Source organism: Psammomys obesus, unplaced genomic scaffold, assembly GCF_907164565.1.
Source record: "Psammomys obesus unplaced genomic scaffold, mPsaObe1.curated_primary_1811, whole genome shotgun sequence".
NCBI classification, from domain to species: Eukaryota; Metazoa; Chordata; class Mammalia; order Rodentia; family Muridae; genus Psammomys; species Psammomys obesus.
In genome coordinates, this window is record NW_026587215.1 from 3,770,557 (window position 1) to 3,790,173 (window position 19,617).

A 19,617-nucleotide genomic window follows, 5' to 3' on the forward strand; every position below is an offset into this window, starting at 1 on the left:
GCCACCAGCCTTTCCCAGTCTTCAGAGGCCATTTGGCTCTTTAGCTTGTTGAAGGTGGGAAAAGTGTCATGTTCATATCTGAGGAGAAAGGGCTTGGTGGGCAGGGCTAGGGTTGGGGCCCAGCCCACCCTAATCTGCTGACCTTTAGAGCAGATGAATGCATGCTGGCTTCCCTTAGGAAGGAGTTGGCTTGGCAATCATAGCTCACGGCCATAAGGCAAGAGCTCATGAACTCACTCTTATCTCTTAGACCTGCATATTGAATCTGTGAGATAAAGTAGGTTAATTATCTACAGTTTAAAGTTGGGGAGACTGAGGCTTAGGGACATGGATTAACTCCCGCCCCAAACACTGGAGTTTTGTGGTCAGAGAGATGAAGACATGAGAGCTGAGTCCCGGGGTCACCTGTGGCCTGATGACCTGGGTCTCTTCCACACTCGCCCTTACTAAGGCAGGGGTTACGGTTACAGGGACCAGCTGTCTTTCCCTGGGTGGCCATGTGGGGTTCTAGCCCATCCCCTCCCCAGGTGGCCTTGTGAAGGTCCCAGCCCATCCCCTCCCCGGACAGATCTGCTTCGACAGTAAGCCCCGGATCATCAGCAAAGGCACCAAGGACTCTCCGTCTGTCTGCTCCAACCTGGCTGCCAAGCACAGCTTCTACAACAACAAGTGAGTCCTGCGCTGGGCAGTGGGCTACACAAGGATGGAGAGGTTCCTTGAGGGCAGCGTGTCAGATGAGGAAAGGCCTAGACCAAAGAGGGACAGAGAACGGTGAGACATCCGCCTATAAAGGACAGGAACTACGTTTGTTGAACACTTACTGTCTTCCAATCATTGTCTTGGTACCTGATGGCCTCCGCAGCCCTCTAGGGAGGGAGTTACTGCTCCCCTTGTGTAGAAAAGAAAACCGTGGCTTGGAAACAGCATGGTCAGCAGGCAGATGTGGCCTGCTGTTTGTTGAGTTCAAACAGTACCTTTTGTTGTCATGGTTTCAGTGTCAAACAAGGATTGGGAGGCACTGGGTCAGGAGGACACCATTGCCTTTGTTTGTCCTGCCCCATCGTTAGTGATGGATTCAGGCCCGGGACTTATGCAGCCCTGGGTCCATACCCTAGCCTGGCTATGGCTGGTTGTCGGTTGGAGCACCAGCTACTTCGGCCTTGCGTTTCCTCCTGTCTGAGAGCAGCGATGCTCCCTTCTTGCTGGGGTTCACTGAAGGCCATTGAGCTTCCCCACCCAGAGAAAGTGCTTCATTACCATCCCCCCTGCATATGAGACCAGCCCTGGAGCACGATGCGGGAGGAGACCGCCTTCTACTCATGGGCACACTCTTTTTCCAACCTGGTGATAGGTGGGGTCTGATGCCTGTCCTTGTGAATGGTTGCAAACTGAGCTGGCCCCAGAGGTCTGTGATTTGGCACAGGACAGGAGGTATCCAGGAGACTTGCTTGGCACTGGAAAGGTAGCCCTGTGCGGGAAAGATGGAGGACAGGCGGCGTGGGGACTGTGAGCATCATGCATGTCCCGTCTTCCTCCAGGTGCCTGGTGCACATTGTCCGCTCCACCTCTCTCAAGTACTCCAAGATCCGTCAGTTCCAGGAGCACTTCCAGTTTGATGTGTGCCGCCATGAGGTGCGCTATGGCTGCCTGCGAGAGGACAGCTGCCACTTCGCCCATAGTTTCATTGAGCTCAAGGTCTGGCTGCTGCAGCAGTACTCAGGTGAGGAACAGGCAGAGCAAGTGAAGTAGGCTTGGGATTGGCTGGGGGTGAACAGGCCGGGGTCTCATGGCCAACAAACAGGGCCTCAGGTGAGTTCTGCAGCAGGTGGATCCTGGGAGCTTTCTGGAGGAGTTAGTAACCATGTTCATCACGGAGGAGACAGAACTCTTCTCACAGGGTGCTGCTAGGTCCAGAATCTGGGTCTCTCCCTGTCTAGACCTTGCCTAGGGAATACACCAAGATACGGATGGGAAAGCAAGAAGGAGTCAGGCTCAGCCTGGTAGACTCAGGCCCTGAGCCCTCACCTTGCCCCAGCAACTCTGCATACACTTCTGGGTAGTGGCCAATAAGGCATCTTTCCCTGAGCCTCCTTTTGTTCGTCCAGGAAGTGGATGGACAGATGTTCACACATTCATCCATGTAACTGCTTTACTGAGCATCCTCTCTGGGTCAAGGCATCCAGCCTTGAACTAATCAAGGCCTTCACTCTCCAGGACTTAGTAGAGCAAGACAGGCAGTGTGCAAGCAAGAGGTAAATCCTAGGTTCCATCTGACCAGGGATGCACATTCTTCTCCATCGCCCATCGGGATCTTATCAGCATTATTTGGTGCTTTTGTAAGATACCGTATGACAGTCAGTGTCCACTTAGAGTCAACAGTATTTTAACTTCAGTTGTGCATCACTGTGGAAGCAGAGCAATGGAGAGGGGCCCAGAAGAACATTTCCAGTTAGGTGAGAACTGGCCTGTCTAGAGAAGGGCAGAGAATGCTCCTGGCAGTGAAGGATTTGAGGCAGAAGATTCTTCCTGGGTTTAAATCAGTAATGGAGGTGGGATAGAGTCTTCAGGCATCCCAGTGTGTGAGAGTCTCTTGCCCTTAAATAGAAATACAGTCACTTGCTGCAACAGTGATGTTTTAGTCAATCGTGGCCAAAGAACAGTGGTCCAACAATACAATGTAGTTGAAGCATTGCAGTGAGTTATAATGAATGAACAGCACCGTTGCTTGCTCGTGGATTTGCTACACTACACCTTCATTGTTAGAGTGTATTCCTAGTTTAAATTAAAATAAAATAAAATAAAATGCTGACCCTGTAGCCAGTACTTGCCACCAGGTATGACCTGAGTGCAGTCCCCGAGCCCCACGTGGTAGAAAAAGAAAACCAACTCCTGAGGGTTGTGCCACATACACACGAAATAAATAAACACAGTAAGAACGTAGTTTTTAAAAGCTTGCCCTGTGATGCTGGCGGCAGCGTCATCCTTCTGTTTCCAGCCTCTTAAAATACTCTGCATCTCAGAACAGAGGCCCATTTCTATGACGTGTGGCTGCAGCTGGCATTATCCTAAACCTGCTGTGCAATGCCAGGAGGGGTTTTAGGTGAAATGGAGTTTCAGAGTCTGATCAGCAGTTTCCAAGCCGTGATGGCTGCCGGGTGGGAAACAGGACGGAGGGCAGCGGTGTCACCGGAGGGATGTAGCTCACACCAATGGGGGTAGGAGAGGTGGCAGAAGTGGTCCCATTCGGGTGTGCTTTGATGGTGGAACCAGCAAGATTTGAGAGACCAGATGTAGGGTATCAAACCAAAGGTTATTGCGGGGGTCAGTGCTGAGGTCAGGGTGCCTAGTTAGAATAAGCTCCCGTGTACCAAGAAGACCGTGAGATAAGCATATTTGAGGGGCTAATATCAGCGTTCTGTGTGGGATGTGGGTTCCAAACTGTCTCTTGAACTTCAAGTAGAAATGTTGAGTGCCCACCCAGATGTGCCAGGCTATAAGTCCAAAGGGAGATGTGGGCTCTGGACCTGTATTTGGGGATCATCCTCAAGAATGATGTTGGGGGCTGGAGAGACGGCTCAGAGGTTAAGAGCACTGGCTGTTCTTCCAGAGAGTCCTGAGTTCAATTCCCAGCAACCACATGGTGGCTCACAACCATCTATAATGAGATCTGGTGCCCTCTTCTGGCATGCAAGTGTACATGCAGACAGAACATTGTATACATAATAAATAAATAAATAATTTTTTTAAAAAAAGAATCTGATATTAAGGAAGTTATGTGGCCTGGGGAAGCAATGAATGGAGAGTGGCCACAGCAGAACAACAGCTATAGAACATCCAGACAGCTGACTGTTGGGGCTCTAGAAAGAAAAGAGCTGCAGGGGGCGGGGGAAGTTTCCAGAATACATGATGAGCAGGACCTGGAAGGAAGGATCTGATTGGTGCTTTGGGGCCATCATGCTGGGACATTTACCCTTGGGGATGCCCAGCAGGATTCTGCTTGAGTCCCCAAGGAGAAATGGGATGCTGGCTTGGGAGTCAGGGAGCTTTCTTGCTGTGTTACAGAACGACAAACAGGCCTGGAGAGGATAAGTGCATTCCTGGTACCAAGTCTTACTGTGGCCAGGGCTGGCCTGGTGGGACACCTCAGCTCATCCCATGGGTGCTGTTCTCAGCCTTTGCCAAGCCCCATGTTTTCTACCCCCTCCTCAGGCATGACCCATGAAGACATCGTTCAGGAATCCAAGAAATACTGGCAACAGATGGAAGCCCATGCAGGGAAGGCTGGCAGCAGCTTGGTAAGGCCCGGATTGGCTTGGGGGACAGGTGATCACCACAGGTGTCCATTTCCTTTTACGGTGACAGATGATCCGACAAGTTGCACTCTTTCCTGTTTTCCTAGAGTTCACATTTTTCTACTTGCTTTGTTAACAGTAAGAGTGTGTGTGCATGTGTCTTTTTTTCTGTGTGCAGGTGTACATTTATACATAAACATGCAGGGTTTTTGGGGGGGTTATGTTTTGAACCATCTTCGAGTGAGCTGCAGACTGGTTTCACCTCTGGCCACTTAAAAGGACAGCCTGGGGCTGAGAGACGGCCCGGCAGTCAAGAGCACTGGCTCCTCTTCCAGGGGACCCATGTTTGATGACCAGCACCCACCTGGCGGCCCACAGCGTCTCCAACTCTAGTCGCAGGGAATCTAGGACCGTCTTCCGGCCTCTGTGGGCACTGAACACACACACGGTGCATGGACGCACATGCAGGCAAAACACCCATGCACATAAAACAGTAATTAGAATGTTTTTGTAGTGAGGGCGCTTTCATACAGCCACAACACCCGCGTAGTACGTAGTACTACCATTCAGAGTCTGTGAGTTGCGACACGCCGGTCATGGGCGTGTGGTTTTCGTCCCTTTTAATTGAGAATTGCTCCTTCATCAGCTGTTGCCTGTGTGACTGACATTTCTGAAGTCTCTGGTTTCGTGCACAATCCCTCCCTGTGGGTGGGGGTGCCTGTTTCCTCCTGCTGCAGAGGCAAAGCCACGGGCTCAACTTACACATCAGGAGGACTGTCACCTCAGGTTAGCCCATGTGACTGACAGCTTGACTGAGGTGGCTCCGCTGTAATTGGTTAAGCCTTCTGGATCAGCAGGGCACGATGGCACATGCCTCTCATCCCAGCACTTGGAAGGTGAGGCAGGGGAGTTAGGAGTTGAAGGTCAGCCTCAGCTACTTAGGGAGTTTGAAGCTAGCTTGGGCTCTATGAGAAACTATTTCACCTGCCGCCCCACCCTTCGTGGTACCCACTGATTGTACTGTCACCTCTCTCCTGTCCTTCACTGTGGTCTGACTGTGTGAGCCACAGCATCGGGGCCTTCACTTGAAACTGCCCGGGGGAAATCCCAGGTCCCTGGCGTGGTACTGAGTGTGAGCCCCCCTACACCATTGCTACCATCCAGTCTCCCTTGGTTCATCATAAAGCCCTGCCCACCATTCCCACCATGGGTTTGAGCCTTACAGGGGCTGGCCCTAGGCAGCATGCTGAGTCTCTGCTGTGTGTTAGACCCTGCATCCTCCTGAGGGTCACAACACCTTAGGCTTCAAGATCACTGTAACTGTAGATGACGAGGAGACGGTGAGGTGAGGTCTCTGCAGCACACCGGTGAGGAATGACCCTGTGTCCCAGGTCAGCCTATTGCCTATTGCCAACTTAAAGCTGGGCTTCTGAACTCCTTATGGGGCCAGGATAGTGTGGGGTTTAGAGGTGGATCTAAGCTGAGGGAAGGAAGCCATTAGTGCTACTTGCTCCCTGGGCCTTCCCTTTCTAGCCTTGTCCTCTTCTCCTTTGTCTCTCCTTCCTTCCTTCACCCCTCTCATTTTTATTTCTTTGAGATGGGTCTTGTACACCATCTGAGCTGGCCTTGAACTCAGAACCCAATTGCCTCAGCATCTCATGTGGGGATTACAGACACGCAGCGCTATACTCGGCTGCCTGGTTTTCTTTCTCTTACTGTCTCCCTGCTTCCCTCTGATTCCTTTTGCTTCTGGCCAGGAAGCAGCAGGGACACTGTAAGGGGGGTCAGGTGGACCCCTGTGAGTAGCAAAGGTTCTAAAGAGAGCACTGAGTCCTGGCTCCCTCCATCTTCCCACATGACTCTCCTGACCCGTGGTCCTTCCAGGGACACCCAGGGCCAAGATGTATGTATGCCTTTCTGGCTGACAGTGCTTCATCCCTCCCCTGCCCACCAGGCCTGATTCAGGCACAGGACACCTGTGTCCAGCTCAACTGGCCCAAGCATGGGGCTCCTGCGTGCTTACCACCTAGAGAGTAAAATCAGTGCGTCTGAAGTCGGGGGCTGCTAGGGCAGACACTGCTTGGGCCCAGCACCTATGGCCTACCATCCCTAGAAGCACTGAGCTGATTCTGTTCATTAGACGGGAATGATCCCTGGACTGGGCAGTGCTGGTCACAGTTCTGGGGGAGCTAGCAGGAGACACGTGCACCTGCTGGCCTGGAGAAGCCACGAGCCCCCCGACAGGCAATCCCACACCCACGGCCCATGGGCAGATGGGGAGGCTAGGAACAGAGGTGGGGGAAGACAACTAGAACAAGTTAGCCAAGGTCACCTCCCACTCCCCACTCTGTCCTGGACACAGACGAGCAGCTCTCCTGCCTGCAAAATAAAGGCCAAAGATACGGAAGAGCCGTGGGAAAGGAGCCCCAGAGACTAGCTGCCCGTTGCCCCGGGGGAGGATCTAGAATCCAAGGCTGTCTGTCCTGCTGCCCAAGGCCAACTTCCCATCTTTGAACTACTGCTCTCTAAAGACCAGGCCCTCAAAACTAGTTACTCAGACAAGGTACTCTAACCACTGGGGCTGGCTTTGTCAGGAGAGCTCCAGGAGGGCCCCTGCAACCTGAGCTGGGTGTGTATGATATGCACACATGTGCGCGTGAGCACAGCTGTATGTATGTGCAGGCCAGAGGAAGTACTAGCAAACTTCCACCACGCCGCCTTTTTTCCTTTGGAGGTGTCATCTCTTGCTGACTCTAGAGCTTGTACTTTCTGGCTAGGCTAGTCCCAGCAATGTCCTGTGTCCGCCCCGCTCAGTGCAGGAGGACCACACCTAGATCTTACCTCGGTGCTGGGATGGATCTAAACTGTGGCCTCCATGCTTATGAAGCAAGCACTCTGACCCACTGAGCCATCTCTCCAGCCCTTGAGCGGAATTTTGAAAGACATTTTTTTAGAAGAAGTTACAGGAAGAATAGAGGAGACGGGCATTCCAGGTAGAGCGAACAGCCTGCTGTGCCCTAGACAGGCCCGCTATACTTGCTCCACTTTTGGTTTGTTGTCACTCGAGCAGTTGAGATAGGTTCTCACTGCACAGCCCAGGATTCCCTGAGACTTACCTTGTAACCCATGCTGGTCTCTTGTGGCAATTCTGCCTCATCTTTCTAGGTGACAGGATTACCAGTTACCACATCTGCTTAAAAATCAAACATTTGCTAATGAAGGACATTTTTTTAAACAAATTTTTTGGTATGCATATAATTTTATTTATTACATTGATGGAAAATATTAATGAGATAAATGAGAGTAAAGAGTTAAATTGAGCTGGGCATGGTGGCACACACCTTTAATCCCAGCACTTAGGAGGCAGATCTCTGATTTTGAAGCTAGCCTAGTCTACAAAGGGAGTACAGGATAGTCTAGAGGAGTACAGAGAAACCCTGTCCCCCCCCCCAAAGAAAAAAAAAATACTTAAGTTTTGCCTGAATAGTTGAAACTACAGAATGTAGAGACGAGACTTCTCAGTATTTTCTGTTTAGAGTCGTCAATGCCTAGAATACCACTGTGCGTAAATATGGAGTACAAAATGGCAGAAGTATGTTTAAAACCTTGTTGGAGGGTCAATACTAACCCCTAATTGTTTTTTTTCATTTCATAATTCTTAAAAGTCACAAATGAGGGCTGGAAACTCGAATGCCTCAGGCGTGAAGAGCGCCTGCTGAGCCAGGCGTAGTGGCAACACTAAGGAGGCGGAGGCAGGCGGCTCTCAGGAGTTGAGGCCAGCCTGCTTTATAGAGCGAGTTCCAGAGCAGCCAGGGCTACACAGAGAGACCTTCTGTTGAAAAACAACAAGTGAGCACCTGCCACTTCTGCAGACAGCCCAGGTTTGGTTCCGAGTGTCCGCTGGCCTCCCTGTGCACCTGTGTATACCTGCTGCAGATAAACTCCCAAAGGTGTGCACGCATGGACATCATGGGAATGCCTGTTGCCACAGAGGTCAAGAGAGGAGATCCCGAGTTAGGGATGGCTGTCAGCCACTGCTGCTGAGAGAGCCCTCTCTGCCCTGAGAACCGTGCTCACTGGTCAGCCACTGAGCCATCTCTTTAGCTCCTTTGTTTTCTGTGGACCATTATTGTTCTAAAGAGCAGGAAGTCTGGATGTACAGTAAGAACACTTCAGTTCGTAACATACAATAGTCTGGAATCTGAGCCAAGTTCAGGTAGTGTGTCTGGGTCTTCCTGGTGATGTATGCATATGAGGTACTTAGAACTAAGGGTTTGGTAAAGTGGCGAGCTGCATCATGGGTAAGTGCTGCCAGGCACATCTTGCATTCCTTGTTGCCGAATTAATTTCTGGTGGTTGTGTATTCAGAAGGTTTATGAAAGGTTTCATTATCACCAGGTTTTCCAGAGCTCCCAAATTCAATAATCTGACCCTTATGGGTTGTGACCACAGTTTAAGGAGCTATAGAAATTAAGAGCACATACTGCTCTTGCAAAGGACCTTAGTTTGGTTCCCAGCACTGATGTCAGCAGCCTACAACTGCCTGTAATTTAGCTCCAGGGTTATCTAACCAATGCCTCTGGCCTCCAAGAGCGCGCGCACGCACACACACACATACACACACACACACACACACACACACACACACGCACATATATATAGTTAATTTAAGAATAAAATAGGCTGGGATGGTAGCATGTGCCTTGAATCCCGACATTCAGGAAACAGAGGCTGACAGATCTCTGTGAGTTTAGGACCAGCTTTATCTCTATAGCAAGTTATAGCCAGGGTACATGGTGAGACCCTGTCTAAAAACGAAGTATAATAAATTTAAAATAAGTCTTTAAAAAGAGAAGCTATTCTATACAGTGATTACATAAACCAGGCTTCTAAAGGAAGACAGAGGTAGGTGGATCTCTGTGAGTTCGAGGCCAGGACAGTCAAGGCTACACAGAGAAACTCTGTATTGAAAATTAAGACTTAGTGGTCCTAGGGCTTCTAGAGGCCTAAGGCCTGGTTGCTGCAACTTCACCAACCCCACCCCCATCTTCCACTAGGGTGCCCCAAGGACACACGGGTCCAGCACCTTTGACTTGCAGATGAAGTTTGTATGTGGTCAGTGCTGGAGGAATGGGCAGGTGGTGGAACCAGACAAGGACCTCAAGTACTGCAGTGCCAAGGCCCGGCATTGGTGAGCAGGCAGGGGGCAGATGCTTGGGCAAGATGGGGCATTGCCAGAGCACTGAAAGGGAGGGGCCCAATCTGGGAGACCTGGGCTCTGAGAGAGGAAAGACGGTCTCATAACCCTGAGGCTTCCTCTCAGACTCTCCCCATCTCTGTCCTACAGCTGGACCAAGGAGAGGCGGGTCCTTCTGGTGATGTCCAAGGCCAAGAGGAAATGGGTGTCCGTGAGGCCTCTTCCCTCCATTCGAAACTTTCCACAGCAATATGATGTGAGCGCTTGTTGGGGAGGGGAGAATATAGGAGGTTGTGGGCCCTGAAAGGCTTTGAACTGCCCAACATAGTGACACAGCCCTGTAGGTCTCAACTGGCTTCCTTTTGCCCACCCACAGCTTTGCATCCATGCCCAGAATGGCCGCAAATGCCAGTATGTGGGGAACTGCTCCTTTGCACACAGCCCTGAGGAGAGGGACATGTGGACCTTCATGAAGGAGAACAAGAGTGAGTGGAGACTTGTCCTTCATCCCCTTACTGCTAACTCCTCTTGAGTACCTGTGGGGCACTTCCCCAGACTCAGCTTCCTGTGAGTGATTAGCCCCTCCGGCCAGGCTGCACAGCAGCAGAGGCTAAATGCTTGTACCTCCCAAGTCCGGCAGGGATAATGGATAGAGTGGATGGGGAAGCCCCCTCACCAAGTATTCTTTCCCCTGCCCAGTCCTAGATATGCAGCAGACCTATGACATGTGGCTGAAAAAACACAACCCAGGGAAGCCGGGAGAAGGGACACCCATCAGCTCTCGGGAGGGAGAGAAGCAGATCCAAATGCCCACAGACTATGCTGACATCATGGTAAGCCCCACCCATATGCTGAGCCAGGGCCGGTTGGGTTGGCAGCCTGGAGGGCCTGAGGCAGGCAGAGGTGTGGAAGCAGGCACCCACAAAACTGTGCTCCTAGATGGGCTACCACTGCTGGCTGTGTGGCAAGAACAGCAACAGCAAGAAGCAGTGGCAGCAGCATATCCAGTCCGAGAAGCACAAGGAGAAGGTCTTCACTTCCGACAGTGATGCCAGTGGCTGGGCCTACCGCTTCCCCATGGGCGAGTTCCGACTCTGTGACAGGTGCCAAGGGGAGCATGATGGGAGCGCGGGGGGCGGGGGGGGGGAGTGCGGGAGGGCAGGTAGCAGGTGGGCCTCAGGACGGGGATGTCGTGACCAGCTCCATCTCCTTGAGTTGGCGTATCATGCGTACAGTGCTGGGGTGGGCAGGATGGAGGGCTGGGCTCATGCCTTTCTCTAGCCTTCCTTCACCACACGGGATCAGCTCCTAGAGAGCGCTACCGTATCAGAGGTTCCCTGAGCTGGCACTGGACTATCTGGGAGAGGCACATTTTAGGGAGGTTGAATGGCTCCAGGTGGGAAGGCACAGAGCTCGGGCAGTGAGCCTTCTGCCACCCACAGGCTCCAGAAGGGCAAGGCCTGCCCAGACGGGGACAAGTGCCGCTATGCCCACGGCCAGGAGGAACTCAGCGAGTGGCTGGACCGGCGTGAGGTGCTGAAGCAAAAGCTTGCCAAGGCCCGCAAGGACATGCTTCTGTGTCCGAGGGATGACGACTTCGGCAAATACAACTTCCTGCTGCAAGAGGATGGGGACACCACTGCTGCCACCCTGGAAGCCCCCATCGCTGCAACTGCTACTGCTGCCGCCGCCACCACCACTGGGGAGTAGGGCCAGGTCTCAGCTGTGGGCAAAGTCCTGGGGTCGGGGGTGGGTTGGGGACAGAAAGCCTGACGGAATGGCCAAGGCAGGCTGGTTGGGGCAGGGGACCACCCTATCAGGCAGCCCCCAGGCCCCTGGGTCCCTGTCCATCCTTTCCACCCCCAAAACCCCAGGTGTGTATACCCAGGTCATGTACTGCAGACCCAAGTGGTTCCAGGATCCTTGTCCTGTCAAAATGGGGGCAGCCCCTCCCTGATTCTAGCTCTCCCGGTTGGAGATAGAGGGGCCTGGCCAGTTTCAGCCTACAGCTTTAAATTCTGTCTGCTCCTAAAGGGGATCCAAAGCTCATGGCTGGGGAGCCTGGGGTCCCCACTTGAATCTGCAGCAGGAGAGTCCTTTTCCCTCTCTACCTTCCCCTTCTCCCTTTCTCTGGGGGCAGAGCAGGACACAGCAGAGGACAGGAGGCCCTGATCAGCTTAACGTATTAGTCATGAGATGAAGTTGGGAACAACGTACTGGTCACTTCGCACTGGGGGCCTCAGTTTCCTGCTTTGTGAAATGGGCAAGGGCTAAAGCAGATGATGCTGAAACTAGACTAAGGAGTATGGGCGCTCCTGACAACCAGCCCTCTCCTTTGTGAGCCGTGATCGTAGACAGCACCTCAGCCTTGAAGTCAACGGCAGCCCAGACCCCATTTTGCAGAAATGAAAACTGAAGTCTAGCAGGGGGAGTGATTTGCCCAAGGTCTCCAGCCCTCTGTTTGGTGCAGATCTGGGGTGTAAACATTGATCAAGAGACCCCACCCATTAGCAGCTGGAGCCTCTGAGCTCCTCAGTCCTGTGCAACATCCCCAGGACCTGGGGAAGAGCTGCTAAGACAAGAGCTGGTTTTGTTAGCACCCTGTGGGGGAGGCTGTTGGGGTAAGCAGCAGAGGTTAGATTCCGAAGAGCTTTCACAGAGAAGTGACAGGACACAGGGCACCATGAGCTCTGGTTCTGCACCAGGTACAAAGCATGAGGAGGGGCCAACTAATAAGAGCAGGGAGGTGACCTAGGCTCCATGGGCCACAGCCTCCCTTTCCTGGAGCCCTTGGTAGTCCTCTCCAAAAGACCCAGATAGACTCTTATGACCATCTGTCCCAGCCCCCCCACCTGCCCAGCTCTGCCAGATGCCTAGGACCCTAGCTGACTCCCAGCCCGTGCTCCCACCTACCAAGGCCTCTTTCATCGTCTGAAGTATGTACACTCTTTCATCCTACCTCCCATGGGTAGACACAGCCTCCCCTGGCTCCCCAAGACATTCCAGAATACTCCACACCATTGGCACAAAAGTGGGCCCCCCCAGAAGGAACCAGAAACTAAGGCTATGGAGGAGTGAGACAGAAAGAACAGACACTCCTAGTTTTCCTCCAGCCAGGGTTGGTAGGGCTCCAGGGCATAATGCTAGGCACCTGGGGCAAAACCCATTCCTCATGCTGCCACTGCCAAGCCTTCTCCCAGTAACTATGGCATGCACCTTTTCCTCCCCCTTGCCCCCTGCCCCTGCCCCCAGCTGGCCAGCACTGCAGAGTTTGGGTGCTGGCAGTGTGGCTGGAGGGGAGGTGAGACCACATCCAGGGTGGGGGCCACGGCTGTGAATGTTGATGATACTGTTCTCCTGACCTGTGGTGTTGCAGTCTGTTGTCACCAGCCTTGTTTTTAGTGTGTATATATGTCGCCCCTGTGATGCATATATACACAGGTATTAAATATATCGCTCTATATAATATTATATATGTGTGTGGTATCCAAGGAATCTCTTCTAATGGTGGCTAAAGATAAAGAATTTGGCAAAAAAAAAAAAAAAATGCAGACATCCTTGTGAGTTTTGGAATGCTTATGGGGTCATCTGGCTAGGGAACTGGGATGGGAGCCATGGCTCAGAGATGATTTGGGCAGAAAGGACAGGGTGGCCCAACCTGCCCTGCCCGCTAGTTCCCCACAAACCCATGTCTAGAAAGGAGTACCAGTGTGCTCGGGAGAAGGAAGTGAATAGTGTTTGGTTCCCACTAGAGAAGGATGAGCCCACAGTTTTCCTGTTGTTCATTTGCCCAGGGGTTCCTGAGGTCTGGGCTCCCTTACCTTCTAGACCTGGGGAAGAGAAGAGAAAGGAGATGGGAGGACCTGGGGTGGGAGACAGTGAAACCCTTTAAATGGTGACTATAGTTAATCAGATGTGACCCCTCTGGGACCTCTGGCTGGAAGGCTCAGGGCTGAAGCAGGGCCTAAGAGGCAAGAACGAGACAGCACAGTAGATGAGTGGGGCAGTGGGAAGGGATGCTGCATTTCTCCGCCGGGCAGTAATCAATCTAATGGTCTTTTAAAAACGTCTGTATTAAACTTTAAGAATACCACACTTTAATATTAAATATCATAAGGTCTAGTATCTTGATAATAATGTAGATGTTTTAATAACAATTTTTGTCCTTAAAATAAAATGAGAGAGAAACTTGCTTCTTTTAGCCTTTGTTCTGGAAAATATCCGTGTACACTTTGACTCTTGTCCCCCAGGTGTCACCCCTGTCCCTCCCTGACTACTGCATGAACTCAAAGGGCAAGGGCTGCCTAGGACTCCTGGGATAGAGCTGGTGGCAGCTGGCTGTGCCTGGGGCAGACATTCCATGGGGTGAGGGGCGGTGTCCCTGTGTACACATGCAGACCCAGCTGACCCAGCTCAGCAGCACCTCAGTAGCAAGGACAAGCTGTGCTCTGGACAAGTGGCCGTAGGAGCCGCCCTTGCCAGCCTGCCTGCTTACAGACCTTCCTGTGGGACTGCCCGTGCCTCTTGCTTTTGCCATCATGTGCCACTCTGGATTCTGTGCCCTTTTTGGGTGCAGCCTGTCCAGGGAGGTAAGAGGTCATGCCAGGCTTTACAATGTGATCCAGACTGCAATCCTGATCCCCAGAGCCCAAGGAAGACCCAAGGTTATACAGGAAAGTTTGATCAACTTTTTTTTTTTTAAAGCACTTCAAGATAGTTTTAATATGTAGTGGATAGTATCAGCCTTGAATGTTTGTCCCTGCCTTTGCTTTCCTGAATGCTGGGGTTATAACCTTTGTTACCACACCCCACAGTTTCCTCGATTTTCAAGGAAGACTGGGCATCTGTCCAATCTCATGGGGCTGTTTTTCAAGTTTCCTTAAGTGTGCTCAGTCTACAGTGAGTGCTCATCAGACAGTCTCACTATAGAACCTGGCTGGCCTGGAATTCTTCAGTGCCCCCCCCCCCCCCCCCACACACACACAGTGGCTTTCAGTATCGCCCTGGCTGTCTTAGAGTTTGCTTCATAGACCAGGCTAGACTCAAACCTGCATGGATCATCCTGTCTGTGCCTGCAGAGTGCTGAGATTTTAAGTGTGCCCACCATGCCTGGCTTGCCAGTTGGCTTTAAGATTCAGGATAGAGTGGGCTGGGAACAAAGGTTCTAGTCCCTGAAGACAGGAATTGTTTGGACCAGGTATTCAGGAGGTACTCAAACTAACAAATGATGGCACGAAAAAAGGGAGACTTAGTCCCAGCACTCGGGAGGCAGAGACGGGCAGATCTCTTGAGTTCCAAGACAGCCTCATATACAGAGTGAGTTCAGGACAGCTAGGGCTACACAGAGAAACCCTGTCTGGAGAAACAAGATATAAAACACAAGCCTGTCCTTGGGCTGGAGGGCACATACATGAGCTTGCATTGGGACATTCCTTAAACCCAGGAAATTAAAGTGAGCAAGACTTCAGTAAACCTAAGGAGTTGGATTAACCCAATTTTAAATTCCCTTTATTCTCTTCTGATCTTCATTTGGCTCAAGTTAGGAAGCATTACCCAAGCGAGCACCCACCCCCTGTAGACCCTAGGGATGACAGCAGACTAACCACCGAAGAGACTAGTTTCCTTTGAGTCTGCAGTCTGACTTTTACATCTTCATCAGTAGGAACTTACTGTTCTGCACTTTTCCTTTTCATTTTACTTCACATCTGCAATTCCGTATTCCAGTGAAAATATGTTCAGTTATCCTCAGATGTGAGGGTGGCCCTGACGGAACCCGGGTCTTCTGGCTGTGGCCTGTGTGATACTGCAGAGGCCCAGCTCCTGCACTCTCTGGTTGCTTCTTGGGGCAGTGCAGGACCTGCCAAGGACCTTGAGGCAGCCTGTGCCTCTCCAGTGAAGACCTTTGAGGGTTCTGCCAAAATACCTAATAGTCCTCACCCAAGGGAGCCTGTGCAGCCTACTGGGGAAACACCCAGGCCTCAGGAAAAGGGCCTGAGCAACTGGACCTGAATAATGAGCAGGAAATTTGTATCTCCTACTATAACTGTTTGGATGTCAACTATAACAGGACTTTCTTGGACCACCAGCTCCCAGTAATGACATGGAGATCTTTTATCTTTATTATTAAAGCTTGGCCTTAGCTTAGGTTGGTTTCCCAACTAGCGCTTAGCTTAAACTGTCCCACTTACATACTAACTTTCATTCTGCTTCATGGTTGTTACCTCTCCTCAGTCTCTCAGACCAACGCCCTCTCTCTTCCTCCAAGTTCAGCTGGCGAATCTTCCCTGATTCTTTCTCAGAGTTCCTACCTCTGCCTGGAAGTTCTGTCTTTGCCATTGGCCGGTCAGCTTGTCATTAAACTCATCAGAAGCTGTTGGAGGGAGTGTTTACAAAATATGATGCAGCCAAAGAGTAATAATACCAACGTCAGGCCAGTAATCAAATCTCTGCTGGTTCAGAAATAAACATTTGAATAATACGAAGACAATCCTTATGCAGTGCACAAAAAGATCACCCCAACAATCGGCCCCTTCTGATATTGGTTTGGCACCTGGAAGTTAAATATACCCTGCTGGCCAAGGAGAGAAAAGAAGACCATCAAAGTTTTTTTGTTGTTGTTTTTTTGTTTTTTGGATTTTTTTTTTAGTATATAAATGTAGTTTATTGGAAGCAGTTCTCTGCCACCATGCGGGGGGGGGGGGGGGAGAAAAGGATATGCAGAAAGAGATGAGCAAGAGAAGAGACCCCTATCCAAGGTCTTAAGGACCTCCAATGGTCTCCTTTTATTTGCCTCCGAAAAGATGGAGCTATTTTCACATTAAAAAAAAAAAATCTTGTTAGTCAACTGTGAACAAATACAATCAGTGAAAAAATGAAGGGTAAAGTACAGGAGCGGTGTCAGGACATCGATTTAAAAACCAACAGACCTAGGCCATCCTCAGGGCTTAGACCCCTCAGTCCATAAACTGAACATGCAGACAATCCTAACCCTGCCACAGCCCCTCCAAGTTATCTTCAGGTACACATCCAGCCATTTTTCCCCAACTGCTGCCATCCCCAGCCACTCTGCCTGATCACTGGTGATCCTGCCAACTGAACCCCTTGCTTGCAAGGAGAGGGTCTTGGCATGGACTTTGAGCAACGTAGTAGTTCTCTAGGGTAAGGCTTCACTGGCTCTGTCATTTAGCCCTGAACTCTGTAAGGTCTAGTCTGGCGCCACGAACATGGTGTCTTAATCAATCGCCTGTTGTGTTCAGGATGCCTGGGACCAGAAAACTACAAGGATGGAAGCTTACTGACATAGCAAAGGAGGCAGTACAAGCTTGCTAGTGCAAATCCATCTTCCTCTCTTTGTTTTTTTAAGACAGGGTCTCTTGATGGGATGTGGTGGCGCACCTTTTAATCCCAGCAGCACTATCAAAGCAGAGGAAGGCGACTCTCTGTGAGTTCGAAGCCAGCCTGGTCTATAAAGCAAGTTCCAGGACAGCCAACACAGAGAAACCCTATCTTGGGGCGGGGGGAATACGGTCATTCTATGTAACCCTGACTTTCTTAGAACTCGATGCATAGGCCAGGCTGGCCTCGCTTCCTAAGTGCTGGGATTAAAGGCAGACAGCACCACCATGCCTGTCGTCTATCTCTGTGTTAAGCCAGTTTTGTACCAGCCCAGCCTGAGTCAGTCCCTGGCAGCAATCTCCGTGAGACCCAAGCCTGAACCCCAGCCCTTACCTCACTCTCTCCTCAGTTACAGAACACAAGGGATTGGTCAGGACTCCTGCTGGCAAGAAGAGCAGGACTATTCCCTTTGTGCTTACCAGATAGCCTCTACTGACTGAAACATACAGCTGTTCAAAATAATAATAATGTAACTGAAATTTTACAAGTACACATTGGGAGAAGGAAACACTAGAAGGTAAAATAAGAAACAATTTATTATGAGAAGAACAAGGGAGATGAATCAGGGAGAGAAACAGTGCTGAAGTATGACTGTAAGGGGCTGTCAACTTGACTACATCTAGAAACAGCTAAAATGCAAGCAGCTGGACACACCTGTGAGAGACTTTCTTGACTGGATCATTTGAAGTGGGAAGGCCCACCCTAAATCTGGGCCACATCTTCTGGTGGCTTTTTGCCTGCTTGCCCTTGCTTGTGCTGGCAAGTTCACCTACCCTGCTGCTGGGGCTTCCCTTCAATAGTATTAAAACCTGCTCCTTCAGGATTTCAGTGTGGACCGAAGACCAGCAGGTCTCTAGGAATCCTTCAGGATTCCAGCATCAGACCAAAACTGCTGAGACAGCCAGTCTCTCAGGACTGAACAACCGTCAGATCTTTGGCTTTTCTGTCCTAAGACTGCTACTGTCTGTTAAGCTAGCCAGGTGACAGCCTGTGGGCCACTCTAGTAAGTCCTGTATATATTTTGTTCTATCAGTTCTCTTCCTCCAGAGAATTACAATACACTGCTCTTGCAGAAGATGCCAGTTCAGTTCGTAGCAGCTACATGGGGCAGCTCACAGTTGCCGTAACTCCAGCTCTAGTAGACCCAGCACCCTCTTCTGGCCTAGGTTAGACTGCACGGAGGCTAGAAGCTTCCAGGACGAGGCCTACGTTAACAGACGGAAGCAATAACCCTCTGAGACAACAACTGAACCAGGCGAATAAAAGTTACTTTTATACGAATGAATGAAAATAAAGAAATTTAAAGTGTATCTTTTCCAAGGTTTTGAGCTTTGATTCATGTACTGAGGCTTTTTTTTTTTTTTTTTTTTTTTTTTTTTTTTTTGGCTTTTTTGTTGTTGTTTCATTTGTTTATTTCGAGACAGGATTTCTCTGTGTAGCCTTGGCTGTCCTGGACTTGATTTATAGACTAGGCTGGCCTCAAACTCACGGAGATCTGCCAGCATCTGCCTCCCAGAGTGCTGGGATTTCAGGTGTGCACTACCGTGCCCCGCTGAACTGAGGTTTCTATACATTCTATTCTGTAGGGCAGACAAGAGGGCTCAGCCAGTTAAGGCACTTGGAGCCAAACAGCCAGCCTCAGTTTGCTCCCTGGGATATACATAGTGCAAGGAGGCAACTGACTCCCGGTTGTCTTCTGATCTGCACATGTGTACCATGGCAGGTGTGTGCCCGTACAAATACACACACCAAATACATATGTGAAAATTATAGCTAGAAGTAGCCAGGCATGGCGATGCAAATCTGTGATCCCATCACTTGGGAGGCCACAGGAGGAGGATCAAACTCAAGACTGTGGCTGGTGATCTGGCTTGGGGTAGAGGCACCTCCTGCCAAGCATGATAACCTGAGTTCCATTTCTGGAACTGGTAGCCGGGATTTTGGCTTCTTAATTGCGTTCTTTTTCTTACCACCCTTTTCCACTCCAATCCCTTCCAACCTCCTAACCCTAGGTAAGGGATAAAGAAGAATAGAGGGGAATGGGGTGTTGATCTCATTAGTCTACTTCCGACTGACTAAGGGCATTGAGCTCCATGGGGCAAGTTTGATCTTCTTCATCAGAATATCTTCAACCAGCAAACAGCAGCAGCAGCAGCAGCAGCAGCAGCAGCAGCAGCAGCAGCATGCAACAGCAGGAGAGCAGTAGCCACCCCCCTTTTTGGGGGCTCTGGCATTGATATATCCTCTGCAGAGTTCCCAGAATTTCAAACATAAGCTATCTTTAGCTGTCAAAACCATGCCCTTCCCAGAGCATGAGACAAATCATAGCCACCTGCTGTAGTCAGTCAGAAGCAGCCCCACATCCCACACCTGGGACTGAAAGAAAACATATTCCCAACATAACAGAGTTTTTAAAGAAACCAAAACTCTCACTACAGGGACTCACAAGATAGGAGGACAAAACAAACTCGCAAAGTGTCCTGTCACAGTCACACCCACGTGCCAAGGTGTGTGCACCTATTCACACACACACAAAATGAATAAATGACTGCGACAGTAAAGAAGTCTACTTTTTCATGTGTATGAGTGGCTTGCCTGAATGCATGTCTGTGCACCATTCTTGTGCCTGGTGCCTGTAGGGACCAGGAGAGGGACTTGGATCACCTGGAAGTGTACTTAGGATGGTTGTGTGCTACCATGTAGGCTCTGGGAAATATACCTGGATCTTTTGCA

General features: G+C 50.6%; 1 protein-coding gene across 2 annotated transcripts in view; it reads left to right on the top strand.

Moving 5' to 3' along the window:
- Window positions 1-13,681, top strand: part of Zc3h7b (zinc finger CCCH-type containing 7B) — a 46,554-nt gene extending 32,873 nt beyond the window's left edge. For both annotated transcript variants that reach the window (XM_055602955.1, XM_055602954.1), the window contains exons 15-23: window positions 569-669; window positions 1,539-1,720; window positions 4,210-4,295; window positions 9,350-9,483; window positions 9,640-9,745; window positions 9,866-9,974; window positions 10,189-10,322; window positions 10,429-10,592; window positions 10,932-13,681. In XM_055602955.1, the coding sequence (XP_055458930.1) occupies window positions 569-669; window positions 1,539-1,720; window positions 4,210-4,295; window positions 9,350-9,483; window positions 9,640-9,745; window positions 9,866-9,974; window positions 10,189-10,322; window positions 10,429-10,592; window positions 10,932-11,199 (1,284 nt within the window). In that variant the 3' untranslated portion in view covers window positions 11,200-13,681. The remainder of the gene's footprint in view (window positions 1-568; window positions 670-1,538; window positions 1,721-4,209; window positions 4,296-9,349; window positions 9,484-9,639; window positions 9,746-9,865; window positions 9,975-10,188; window positions 10,323-10,428; window positions 10,593-10,931) is intronic.
- Window positions 13,682-19,617: the final 5,936 nt, after the last annotated feature.